We start from the raw sequence: 14,612 nt of genomic DNA on the forward strand, positions 1-14,612 counted from the left end.
AAAAAAAAAAAAAAAAAAAAAACACATCTTAGTAAAACCAATACCTTCTCAGCTTCGCATCGAAGCTAAAATAAAATTGACACACCTATAAGTTATAAGGGACGATTCTAAAAAAATTTTTATAGTTTATAAATAAAGTAATATATGTAACTAAATAAAACCAAACTTTTTTTTCAATAATTGTATTTATTTTGCGAGTAATCAAGTAGTTTATGATACTCTGGTTACTCTGTGTATAATTTTTTTTATGTGTTGCTAATTACGAGGTGTATTTATAAATGAAGGTTTCCAAAGTCACCATGCAATGTTAGGTGAAATTTGGCAACACTGTCCCCCAGCAGTTTGCCTAAATGTTTATAACAAGGAGCTAAGCATAAAGTTGTCACATATAAAAGAAAATAGTGCAATAAGTTAAGTATTTTGTATTTGAAGATCACTGGTTGATGCTGGATAAGATAGTGGAAAAATTGCAAGGAGTATGCAGCAAAAAATCTATAAACATAATTTTGACTGAAAATGTGCAATACCGAAAATTGTTATCCATGTGATCTTGAAAATGCTCACTGCATATACAAAATAAAACGTATCTAATATGTCTATGAATTTTTTGACAGTTTTGAAGAAAAATGGAAAAAATTTCTTAATTTAATCATTACAGCAAATGAAACATGGGCACATTATTACACATTATAAACATAAGTGGATGGAATTAAATTTGAAAGCAAAGAAGAGGTACAGTAAGCAATTGTTTTATACCTACTTGAAGCTGCAAGGACCTGGTTTAAGGAGGAATCTAAAAGTTTATTGTTTGGTTGAGAAATTTCATCTAAGTTAATGGCAATTATAAAAAAAAATAGCTTAGGTTTAAAGCTTTCCAATGATGTATCAAACTTAGTACATAAATGTTATTTAGTTAGGAAAAAAATTAAAAAGACCTCACTTTAAATATATATGAAATGTTAAATTTAATTAAAATTTACTATATATTATTTTATAATTGTAAACTATTCTACTTATTGTTAATTTATTTATTTATTCATTATATATATAGATCACCCAAAACCTTCTCATAGCCTATATGGAGATGAAAAATTGATACCTCCACCAACAAATTATTATCAGCAACAAAGTGGTAGAAATATACATTCTTCAGGTACACAATCACAACATCAAATGGTAAAAAATAAAAAAATAAAATTCTCATCAGATCCTTTTATCAATTTTTTTTTTTTTATCATTTAGTCTCAAAAAACACATAATTTGAACTATTTACGACAACCTTCATCTGCTGCGTCCCAACTCTCTCCTGTTGTTTTACAGCCATCTCAACATGTAAATAAATATTAACTATATATACATTTATAATATTATTTATTGAAAATAAAATTATAATAAAAAAAAAAAATTTAATAGGGATCATATTCAAATCCTACAAGCTCAATTACAGGGTATTCAGCCAAATCTCCAGGTCCTGTTACTGCTGTTACTGATATTTCTAGATATCCTCATCAATCACAAACTCAATCATCAAGGGATATGAATAATTGATTTGCAAAATTTTTAGTTTAAAAGTAATATAATTTTATAGTTGAAGAATGAAATTAAATGATATGCTCAAGCATAATTATGGTCAGTAAATGATATTTTCACAATTTTTGTAATAACCGTTCTCAAAAGTTATTATAAACAGTTTTTATCTTAGTAGATATAATAAAATTTATAATATTTAAATAAAAATATATGTAAAATATGTACTGAAAATAATAACTATGAAGATATTTCATTAATTAAAAACTGAGTTGACAATTGACATGAATACCATTCAAACTTTTTATTACTTCAATGTATACAATTTTTAAACAATTTATTTATGAATAAAAATAGGTTAATAAAGGAGAAGCAAATAATTCACCTCTTGTGTGTTAATTATAATCATAATTATTCTTAAAATATAATTTATTAGTAAAAAATTTACTTAGAAACTATAAACATGTTTGGACACAGCCTAGCAATATAAACTTTAAGGTTGACTAATATTTTTTTAAAAACTCTAGGATTGTTAATTTCTTAGAAAAAATGTAATTAGTAAATTTATAAATTTGATTTCTTCACAGTTATAATAATATCATTTAAATTATATTTAAAATAAAATCTAAGTATTATAACTTAAAGTTTAAAGTTGTGTAGTAAATATTCGTGCCTCACTAGAAATTACAAAATGATTATTTGTTTTAAACGTTTATTGAAAATAAATATACAGCGTGATTTCTTAAATACGCCTCACAAAATATCTTTAAAAATATTAGAGCTTATCATTATTTATTTATTTAATCATCTAAGATTGTTTATGCCCAAAAATAAGCATTCAATACAGTTTAAAGAATAATACATGTAATAATAATATTAATTAAAAAATAATAATACATGCACATATATAAATATTATAAATTATGTTTTTATAAAAATATATAGAAACATAATGAAGATTTAAACTTAATAAATAAATTATAACAAAGTAGCACTAAAATAAAATTAAACTTTTTGAAACTATAAATCTCCAACTAGGCAAGCGAGTCGTGGAAAAAATTTAAGTTTTTAAGAGTATTACAATTATTTAACATTCTATTGCCCAGAAAGAAAAACTATAATTTTGTCTTTGAAAATAAATATAAAATATTGACTGTTAACAGAGATTAACACCAGGCGCATTAAGCATAACTCTGGACAATCTACATTGTTATTTAGTTAATTAAAAATACCGTATACATCAATCTTAACAACAATAAAAAAAAATAACTTGCTTTCTATAAATTTGTTGGCCTTCAATATTTGTCGCCCCTTAAAATATGCCCCTGACAGTACCTTTCCTTGTATTTGCCTAGTAATTTCATCCATGACCGTAGAAAATAAGTAAGGGCTTAAAGCAAAATTTTAGTGCACTCCTACTCTTTCCCTAAAACCTTCTGTTACTCCTCCACACTTTTTACCCTTTTACAAGTGCCATCATACATATCCTCTACTATATAAATGTACCTTTTTTGAACTCCTTTTCTCATTAAAGAAAACTGGCTTATCATTAACTTTTCAGGCAAAAAAACCAAACTGGTTTTTTGTTATTGATGTTTTTCCTCTTATTCTTTTGTCATTTTCCCTTCAATAGGATTTTATTAAAAAAATCCTTCAACCACCTTATGTCAACACCGCCTAAAATTTTTGATACTTTTACTGACACTTCATCTGGTCTTGCTACTTAATTCTTCATGTTAGTAACTAATAGTTACTATTATTAATTTATTTTATACATTGGTGACCTTAGCGATTCAAGACTATTTACAACTATATCTGAAAAAGAGCTATGTAATCAATTAGAAATACCACGTCAGGAATATACCCGTCTTGCAGTTATTCAACCACTTGTGCCTACAATGAATCGTGTCACAGTTAAATTACCAATTTGGTCTAAAAGGTCGACTGTATGGTTCTTTCAAGTGGACTCGATATTTCCAATATCGGAATATCAAGTGAGGAAACTAAATTTAATCATGTTGCTTAGCTGGATACGCGTTATACGATGAAAGTATAAGATATAACTAGTCGGGTACCTACCAAATGCTACAAACACTAACAAGTACTGATAGAATCAATCTCTGAAGAACGAGGTCAGCTTTTAATTGAGGAAGAAATATTGAGATACAACCTGCACCCCCCTAATTTGTTAAAATGCCCTATGCTGGGAATACACGTTCATGTTTGTAGTGGCGCCATCATGTACGCCAGTAACTGTTTACACAGGTTCGCACCTAACTCGCCATTTCATTACTTTCGTTGTAAATTTGAATGACTGTTGTAGTTCCATGTTTCAATTATTATTCAATATTTTAATTTAATTAACATGTGGCTGAAAAGGAATTTCATTTTCGTCATGCATGTAAAATAGTATTAACATTTTTAATTGAAGATATCAAATTGGATTTACAAAAAAAGAAAAGGTTAGTTTAGGTAAGAAAGTGGATTAGTAGAAGACAACATTTTGGAGCATAATACAAACAACATCTGTAAAACTGTTATTACAACTCTGTACATACCACGAATTTTCTTTTATGAAATTTGGATTACGAAACACGAGACAGATTTTCCAACGGTCTTTTGTCAAAATAATCAATAGATAAAGCTTCTGCTACACATATATTAAATATATTACAGTACTTTTTAAATCAAAAGATAACCATATACATTTGCGCATCCTATTTAAAAGACTTTCTGAATACGGTGTAATTATTAATCAGTAGAAATGTGTGTTGGGTGCTACTTAAGTCATATTTTTCGGATATTTTGTTTACTGAAGAATCACTAAGCATCTGGAGTATATATTCTATGCGAATATCTTCTGCTTAAAACAATGGAGAGATTACGCCACTTTCTGGGAATTGTAAGCCTTTATCGCCGGTTCCTTCCAAGGCCATAAATCTACAAGCACTATTCATGACATCTTGAAAGGACCTAAAACAAAATATGATCTCAACCTATACAATGGTCTTAGGAATTGTGGGAAGCGTTTGCACTTTCTGAATTCACCCTCATTGGACGAATATTTTGGTATTGTCATAAATACATCTAGTTAATTCGTGGGCGAACGTCTTCAGCACGTAATTTATAACAAGTGGTAACCAATAGTATTTTTCTTAAAGAAAATATCTGCAAAATTAAATACATTGCTCGCATATTAAGAGAATTACTATCAGTTTTAGGATTATCAATTTATGTTAACTGTGGATACGATGACTGGACAGACCTACGACCCTTCTTATCACTAAATTCGATGTCGTGTGTTTGATATTTAATTTAATAGTGTTAAAAATTATACATAATAAAATGTCTTAGAAATAATAAAATTATGAATTTTTTTTTAGGATATACTTTCTATTGAATTTTCACAATGCAAATATAATAAATGTATATTAATACCAAAACAATAATTTCTTAACATACTTCACAATAATAAAACAATTTAATTATACTCGATAGATTTTTTTTTAATAATTCAGGTAATCTTCTTAAAATTATATTCATAATACTTTATAAATAAGTGAACAATCAAATATCAAACTCTTGAAATCGTATCTGCATAAAATTTGAATTTCCTGGTTCTTTTGAAAACCCAAAAGAGGTGTACCAATTAACATTTTTATCTTTACATTCTAATGAAACCTTGTAACATTTTAATATTTTTGCCAGTGAAACTAACTTTTGGACAATGCTATAAAAACATAAATATGTTAAATTATTTTAATATCATCTGCTTTATAATAATATAAATTTCTTACGTTTTTCCAAATCCTTTACTTCTATAATCAGAATTTACAACAATATCTTCAACTCTAGCACGCTATAAATTAAAATTTTTATTAAAAGAAAAGGAACATAATTTTTTTTCATTAATGCAAATATGAAAAATAAGTAATATGTATAATTTATAAAGCCAAATTAAAATTTTGAATTATAGACAAAAATTATTTTTTTTAAAAAATGAGTTTAAAATCTTTTTAACATAATATACATAAATATTAAGTAGGAATATAACTCAAAATTTCTTAAAGTATTTTATACAGAGCAATTGATTAATTATTTTATAAGCTAATTTTAAATTTAAGTTGCTATTTAAAAAATTAAGTTTGTATCCTTATTAGGGATAAGTGATCTAAAAAATATTTAACTACTCATAAATCAAAAAATAAATACTACATTTTATTACAAAACCTAGATTTTTTTTTTCAAATCTACTATTATTTTAGGAGAAATTCAGTGGGCAGCGTTGAATAAATTGCCCTGATTTTATAATATGACTATCTTAACCATATAAATTTAAAATAATGTTATCAATTAAGTTATGCTATAGAACTTGTGTATTAAATATTAATATAGTATACTGTGAGAATAGTTACATAACTCATCATTTTTTACTTTTCTCTAATTTAGTACTAACATAAATAATAAAAATTAAATTTTAGGCTATGAAAATTTCATTAATTTTATTGTATTTTCTGTTGAAGGACTTTTGTAAAATTAACAAGTAACAGAATAACATAAGATTGTTTAATTTGTTTTATCTATCAAATAGTTTTTTTCCAAATTATGTCACTACTGTAAGCAATCTGGGATATTTAGAATGGCTATATTTACTAATATTGATTAATATTATACTATGTTTAAAAATATTTCATGAATGAGAACTTAATTATTGTTTATAAAACATTACTTGTTCAATATTTTAAGACTTGAAGGGTTACTATGATAAAACTTAATGTAAAAATTAAGAAATGAATCAACTTAAAATTAAAAAAATATGAAATATATCTAACTTGTCCACAAGAATGAATGAACTTTCTTTCTAAAATCAATGACCCAGAAGCTACTACACGATTGCAATGTAAATCATGAATTACTATAATATAGTACATTCCATCTGAATTCTTCATTTTGCTAAATGTATCTAAAGTAAATAAATCATTCTTCATGAAATTATTTATATTATTTATATATATTCATATATAAAATAATTAATAACTCACCATTAAACATTTCATATGAAACATTGCCAGTTGAAGTAAGTTGAGACAATAATTTAATATAATCTGTAAAGTATTAATGCATTTAACAAATCATTAGATTAAAATTCTTTTTAATAGAAGCATACCTATTTTGTAGTCGTCTTGACAGAGTGGCCGTATAACATATCTTTTGTGTTCATTGATTTTTTCATTAGTTAAAAAGTTACATAAGTTTCCCTTTTTAGGTGACAACAACTCAGGATTAAAAAGGTATTCTTTATTTTCTTGTTCCATATTTTCAAAAATTGAAAATTTGCTAAGTGTTTGGTCGTGTTAGAAAAGTGAAGTGAAAGGTTTAAATAATATGGAATTATGTTAGGTTCATTAGAGAAAGTAATGCATTAAGTGTCCTTCGTAACATTAATATTATTCTGTGAATTAACTAAATTATGTTAAAGCGCTTGTCTTGATGTTATAATTTATATTGATTAGTGATGAATGCATACTTAATGTCAAGGTTACGAGACGTATATTTTTTTAGTATGTTAATGGTTTATAGATATTTTATGGTGTTGCAAATATTTGACGTAAGTGAAAATAATTTTAATGATATATCATATATATGATACTCATATCAAAAAAATCACGCGGCATTCGACAGGAATGTGATAAGGAGTACTTCTTCGAACGTGCCGCAGAATAAATAAGATCTTTTCCGTCGATATACTAGTGGTTGAAAAGGGTTATTAAATAAAAAATTAACCGTTTGTAAACAGATAGCGCTGAATGAGTTACATTTTATTAATTTTATAGCAATATTATTCATGGATGATATACGTATACATGTCTACATCATATCTATCTTAAATAATGTAGTCAGAGACTTAATGATAAATATATATAATTTAATATAATACCTCATTCTCATACTAATGTTATTGAAAGTATTGGTGCAATAACTAGATATACCTACTGTAACCTAATTTTTTTATGAATATCAGTTAAACCAAATTAATACTTCACTTTAAATTTTTAATACGTTAGAAATAGAGTAATTAAGAAACATAGGGCAAAATAGGCACATGAAATAAAATAAAAGCTCCGTTATCTTAATACTAGCCGTACTAAAATTTTTCTGTGAAAAACTATCCAAGAATTTTAGTATTTTAATGTTTATTATTCGTGGTAGCGTAATATGATCAGTAAAAAATAAAAACTTCGACTATTTACAAGGTAAGTCACTAATTTTATTAGAAATATCACTATTTTGTTAAAAAAACATGTATCAATAATATTTTATAACATTTTCGGTTTATCACAAAATCAAATTACTATTTATTCTAATTGGTACAAAATGGAAATTGCTGCTTGGGACTTTAATGAACAGTCTTATTTTGTTTCACAAATTTGAAGAATCATAAATTAAATAAATATGTATACTATTCAATGAAAATTAAATCGCACTGCGAGTACATTAGTATAGTAACTCAAAATTTGTAGATTTTGGGTAATTCATGTTTATTTTATGATAAAATTACGCCTTTTATATCTATTAAATTGTATGTTTAATACAAATAATAACATTGTCTATTAACAGGGAATGATAAATTCGTTCTATGTATTAATATATTATTTTAAGTTAATACGGTTGTTATATTCTGAATTGTTATACTAGAGAAGTCACGGTGCGAATTGATATATAATGTAATTTATTTATAATTATTACTAATTGATCAATTTTAAATAGTCCGGAAGTATTTTTATTTAGAAATGTACTTAGGCGATATTTAATTCGAAGTTCAAAATAATAAAACTTAGTTTTATATATATATATATATATGTGTGTGTGTGTAATAATTCTATCCACTACGCCAGTTTGTTTCACTGCAAAAGCTAAATAGAATGTTTTTTTAATTTGAACTTAAATTTTAAAACATTTTTTTTTAAATGTATAAAATATTATTTTATTAAATAAATGGTATTTTATAGTATCATGAATTTTTAACTGTGTTGTAGTTTATTTTCATTCAAAAAAGTAATACGAAACATTAAGTCTTATATTCCTTTACACAGTTTTAAATTCGGCATTAATTTTTATAAATTTTGAAAAGTTATTTATATTATCTGAAAAAATAAAATGATAAAACGTATGTAACTGGTTGGATGTCAATGCACTATTGCCTTAATTTATTTATTAATAAAAACAATGACTTGTAATGAAAATTTATTTGGTTTATATTTAATCAAAACAAATAAAACTGTAAATCAAAATAAATGCATTATCTTCAATTTGATTCCTAACTAGTATTTAAAATTAGGTAGTATCTAAGTTCCCTGTAAATTTTTTTGCTTTTTGAAGGTAAATACAAACTTTTCGGCGATTATTAGTCCTTCTCTGGTTTAAATTTTTAGTTTGTAAAAGTCTTATGTCTTTACAACTAACAAATCTATATTAGATTTCTAAAATACTAGATTAAAAATGAATTTGTATTCAGCCTCGTACTATCTTAATTAAAAATGTTAAACAATTTTACTTAATTAATTAGCCACAAATGATCAATTTTTATTATATAATTTTTAAATCGCTTAACCCATTCGATAAAGGAACTTCATCTACGCAAAAAATAAAAATATTTACTTGGAAGTAGTTAAAGTAATAATCTGAATTTTAATGTATCAATAAAAAGGTATTTTAATTTGAAAAAAAAAAACCATAGTTATGGCACCCCGTTAATGGTTTAATATGCAGTTACTAAAGAACATAACTCCATAGTATTATAATCGATAGAAAATAAATACATATTTATATACATATTTACATTTGGATATTTATAGTAGGTATCATTTTAAATAAATTTACAATAAAAGCATTTAGAAATTTGTATTTAAAAAATAACAAATTATCATATTTTGGAAACGATTATCAAAATGTTGATAATGATATCGTATCTTAGCAATAGTCACAACATTTATTCCTTTTCACTTAACTATCTAGACATAGAAGATTTTTCATATTGCCTAATGTCAATTCATTTAAGGCGTAATAAATAAGTTGATTTTTATAATTTCCTATTAATCTATCTATGCGACACTAAGTATGAAGTTATTCCAATTGTGGCAATGACACAGATGAGAGTAAAATGCAGTGGTGTAATTAGAGGAGTTTAAGAATTCTATTAAAATCCTTAACTGGCGGTTAATCGCTCTACCAATCAAAAATGAATTTGCGGGTTTAGGGCGTTATTTAGGGGTGGGTACGGTGAGCCATCGCCTGCTCAGTCTTTTGAATGGTCCAAAGAAATAGGTTCTGCTAATTAGTATTACCAATTTTTTGATAATATTCTTTTTTTAAACCTTCTGAATATGCAGTTGTCTTGCTTCAAATTCACTCACCATAATAAACGCTTTCCACTATCCTCTTGTTAACTCGACTATTATATTCTGTTTCACAGAGTGTTTTAATTTAGTGCAAAATATTTTCATAATATAAGTAGCGAGAATCTAAAGAACAAAGTTTTTTTCCAATGAACTTGTAATGAACGACTGTTCATAGTGCATGAACAGTCGTTGACCATTAATTAATAAAAACTAAATTGAAAAAAAATCAACATTTGAGATAGTTACAAATAGTAATCTGTTTTTTGCATTTTTTCGTGACGTAGGAAATTACCGAGGCGCTCAAATGTTTTGCACGCCGTGAAATCTGTAGACTGTAGATTATTAACTATCAAAGATTTCTTATTTCACGTTATCTTTTTTTATTAACTAACAAATAACGAGAGAAATAATGCTGTGTAATCGCATGTAAGACATTAACTGCCAATGTTGTTGCAGTATCCAAATATTTAACCAGTAGACAATAAAGTACACTATCTTTTTTAGTTGTCAATGTATCGTAAAGCCTATGTGTGTGTTATACAATTGAACGAATAGCAAAAGAAATAAACTGTTATGCGATATTTACAACCGTAAAGTTAAAAACTTCACCCTAAAATATTTCCAATATACGACGTGTAAAAACGTCCATTTGTAAACCATTTTACAAATTGTTTTGTTGAAAAATTCATGGTAAATCGTTTACTTCGTATGCATATACATGTATATTTTTTATTGTTCCGAAGATTGATATATAAAATTGCTAGACTGTTTTATGTCTAACATCTGTGTTGTCTAGAAAAAAACATCTGCAAAATGCAGAGTGTTACATTATTGTATTTCTAATTTTTATTACACCCATAACCTTTAGCGTGCCCATATTTATTAATGCTCTCATTATTTTTACCAGAGCAAATAATTAACAGATACCAATTTGTTTGAGACCTCTCATTAAAAAAAAAAAAATATGTCCACCGAGTTGTTGCCGTGACAATCGTTCATCCACACCGAACACTATCTAGACAGCAAACGTCGCGTTGCAGGTGAAATCCAACGAGCATCGCACATGACTGTTTTCAGTAAACGCATACGAGGGGTCGATTGGTTGCTAATGTACACACACACTTGTACGCGTGACAACGTCGGGAAAAACAAAATAAAACGTTGAAGTGTAATTATGGTCATCTATGAAAATCAAAAAGGAAAATATTTACTAGAAGGAATCATTTCTTCGAAACGCTGGTACATCATAATGCGATGTTAATTGTACGCGGTAGCTTGTGACCAAACAGCTACGGTGATGATTTTATAATTTATAAGTTATATGAAAAAAAAAAAAAAAACGTGCGACAATGTTAAAGAGAAGAGAAAACAGTGTGGGCGTCCAGAAATTATGTTTGGGAATGCATTCATACTATACATATGTATTATGTTAAGTAACTGTGTATGCAGCAACATTGAGTGTGTATGGCTCGTGCCGCAGAGCCAAGATAATATTCTAAGAATATATATAATAAATATAAAACGTATATGTTCATAATATATTAATTTAACGGTACACCAGAAACAGTGTACATTGATACAGTAAACTACTGGACAATGTGGTTGTGTGACGATGGCGTACCAAGAAGAATAATTAGTATAATATATAATTTTGTGTATAAATATTATAAAAGAGCGTTGACTGTCACGTTTGAAATTTGTGTCTAATCTAAAATCATCATTTCCGGTTGATATACTCAAGTAAAACTAAAAAAAAACGTGCGCTCAACTCATTGGCAAATCTGTCGAATCCGAATATTTCCTTTGGTGTCCACATGTTTGTTTACATTTATACGAAATATTAGGAATAGGTCAGGGGCAGTCCAATAGTTAAATTTTAGGGAGGCGTCGAGTAAATTTGTCTATTGTCGGTAATTTGTCAACCAAATTTGGCAATTTGCCTAATACCTTAATGAGTAGAAAGTCTACAACATATTCTAAAAGAGCCGACCACCGATGAGTTAAAAAAAAATGTAGGGGTGTGACATTGCCACATCATCTCTTCAATCACATCATTGAAAACCGCGAATTTTTAAAGGATGCTAAAATCGACGGCAAATAGAGAATGTAAGGAGCGATAATTTTTGAAGTTAGTTTAAAAATATTTTCGAACTTGGCGTTTATTAGAGCATTTAATGACTAATTTATTTTCAACTTTGTTTATGGTTACAAAATGTGGGTCTGAAATCGCATTAAATTGAATATTTCTCTTATAATTTTATGAAATGGACACCTTTAGTTGAATAATAAATAATTGGATGAAGATTCGTACAGATAGCTATAATGATGCTGGTTCGCCATTAAAAGCATTGATGTTGTTACATTTGATTTGTCACCAATTTTATTCATAGTACTTGTTATGGATGTTTAATTGACCACGATGATAAAATGACAGATTAATGTTTTTGTGTTAACGATAGTGACGTTTATTAATTTACAATGCACTTCTTAAAACACTGTTTTTCTAATTCCACACAGGGGGAATTCGATTAGAGCTAGGAGCACTGGCGTCCCTTAAATGGTATTTCCCGTTTTAAATTGATTTTAAGTCGAATGATTATTCATAATGCAAAGCGGCAAAAAGATATGATCTTCTGTGTAATTATTGTCTATCAGTTAAATTTGAAAGACAGTCGAAATAGTTTCAGTGTTCCCGAGAGTCTTTTATTACCAACTCGTTATTTATAAGATCGAAAAAAACATTTATTACTTCACGAACATAAACATTGTATCTCGATGACCTTCTGAAAAACAACAAATAAAAATCTATTAGGCAATTATAGGATTAATATAAATTCACGTCCCATAGAAAACAATACACAAAAGAACACATGTTACTGGACAATTCAAGAGACAGTTCTCATTGAAAACAGACATTGTTGTTTAAAACGAATGAAAATGAAATATTGAATATAAACGTTTTTTTTATCTATAAAAAAATACTCACGAATAGTATCTACCTATTACTAGTTAATAATCAACTAGTGAAATAAAACCGAATTAATTTATACAAAGCATTGATTAATCACATTTTGGTCCGAGTTTTTTGTACCGAAATATCAATCGAACAGTTTTGGTTCTCACCATTACAAATAGTAATGTGTAATATAATATTATGAAGTGTATTGTAAATGTATACAATTATGAATTTATGCGATGAGAAAAATCGAAACTCAACATTGGGAACGAATAAATTTGCCGACTATTTATTATTTTATAAAAAAAAATCTATATATATATATATATATATATATAGATATATGTTTTTTTTATTTATATATAAAAGGAAAATATAACTGACTGTCATTAAAAAATGATTTCAACAAAACTCTATTAAGTTAATAAAACATTGTACGATGAAAATAGTACTCAAAATAACTGAAATATTTACAATACAAAGCTGAGAGAAAAATGCTGTTAATTTAATAAGCAAAGGGCTCTTCTATTTGTGTTTGACAATAATAAGAAAATGTATACTAATTGAAACGTACAAAATATTTGTAGGCTTTTTTCCTATTCTAATATTTTTATATTTTATGTAAGAATCTTACTTGAAAATAAAATATGTATCTTTGTATATTTTTTTTTATCATGATGCAGATAAAAATTGTAATTAATTGTTTGTTACATTAACAATTGAGAATTTTTACAAAAAATAGTTTTATGTTTTAATTTTGTAATTAAAAAAGAGATTCAAAAAAAAAGAGCGAACTGTTCGAACTAGTACACAAATGTCATTTTTCAGGTAACTTTAGCGGAAGATAACTTTTGCAAAAATGTATCCAGAAAAATAAGATAAGACTTAAAGGGATTTTCACTGGGATATGAAATTTTTGATCATGCATTGATCGATTGGATCAATATTTGGTTTCACATTTTGAATTGCATCGGTATAAATTTTTTTTTTTATATAAGACAATTATTTTCACTACCAACACTTTTTATTGGTTGGGTTTTTCTGACTCTAAATCAGTGATAGTTAAATTAAATAACATACATTTTAATATCATAACTTTCAATGTACTTTTAAAGTATAATTTTATAGTTATTAAAAAAAAAATGTGGCTATTTTAAAATAGAGTGAATCGCCAATTATCATGCTACAATGTAACTACACATAGATACAAGTTGCTACATTAATTATTTTATCTTTGTTTAAAAGTCCACCGGTCGAAGTTGTGCTTATTTCTATTTTATTAAAATGTATTTGATTTTTAGTGTTTTGGTGATTTTAATTTTTGACAAATTCACGAATATTTTCAATTGACTTACAAAATCAGAAAAAAAATCAGCTCCAACAAAAGACATTGTTTTAGTTTTTGAACGGTCTAAAGTCAAATCTTTACTTAGTGTCCGAGACTTATTACCATGTTATCAAACGAGCGCATATAAATTGTACGGTGTGAACACTCATTTCAATATACACAAACTGAACCGTTTTCTGGTTCCGGTTACGACCAGCATTTAAGCCCACATTTGTAAGCCAGCAAATTTACCCTTTACCCCCCGGCGGCAAATTTATGGTTCATTTTAGGGAGCGGTAAATTTTTATGAATCACCCTGATTACGTATCCCGGTATTACGTAAAAAATTATATGTTCCGTAGTCGCGTTCCTACTGATTATATCTTTTTTTTTGCTCAAAGGT

At 26.8% G+C, this 14,612-nt stretch overlaps 2 protein-coding genes across 5 annotated transcripts in view; one reads left to right on the forward strand and one right to left on the reverse strand.

Moving 5' to 3' along the window:
- Nucleotides 1-1,638, forward strand: part of LOC126897187 (uncharacterized protein DDB_G0283357-like) — a 7,778-nt gene extending 6,140 nt beyond the window's left edge. For 3 of the 4 annotated variants that reach the window (XM_050670581.1, XM_050670580.1, XM_050670582.1), the window contains 3 exons: nucleotides 1,052-1,176; nucleotides 1,243-1,332; nucleotides 1,414-1,638. In XM_050670581.1, coding sequence (XP_050526538.1) covers nucleotides 1,052-1,176; nucleotides 1,243-1,332; nucleotides 1,414-1,548 — 350 coding nt within the window. In that variant the 3' untranslated portion in view covers nucleotides 1,549-1,638. The remainder of the gene's footprint in view (nucleotides 1-1,051; nucleotides 1,177-1,242; nucleotides 1,333-1,413) is intronic. The other variant, XR_007702044.1, reaches the window with a different exon arrangement.
- Nucleotides 1,639-4,928: 3,290 nt separating this feature from the next.
- On the reverse strand, nucleotides 4,929-7,236 carry LOC126897203 (glucosamine 6-phosphate N-acetyltransferase). The gene is made up of 5 exons (XM_050670614.1): nucleotides 6,695-7,236; nucleotides 6,570-6,632; nucleotides 6,360-6,490; nucleotides 5,325-5,386; nucleotides 4,929-5,257 (listed from the first exon to the last, which is right to left on the reverse strand). The coding sequence occupies exons 1-5, from the start codon at nucleotides 6,840-6,842 to the stop codon at nucleotides 5,095-5,097; spliced, it is 567 nt and encodes a 188-aa protein (XP_050526571.1). The 5' UTR covers nucleotides 6,843-7,236; the 3' UTR covers nucleotides 4,929-5,094.
- Between the last annotated feature and the right edge of the window lie 7,376 nt (nucleotides 7,237-14,612).

The sequence above is a fragment of the Daktulosphaira vitifoliae genome, unplaced genomic scaffold (genome assembly GCF_025091365.1).
Source record: "Daktulosphaira vitifoliae isolate Bord-2020 unplaced genomic scaffold, ASM2509136v1 Scaffold_2, whole genome shotgun sequence".
Taxonomy (NCBI): domain Eukaryota; kingdom Metazoa; phylum Arthropoda; class Insecta; order Hemiptera; family Phylloxeridae; genus Daktulosphaira; species Daktulosphaira vitifoliae.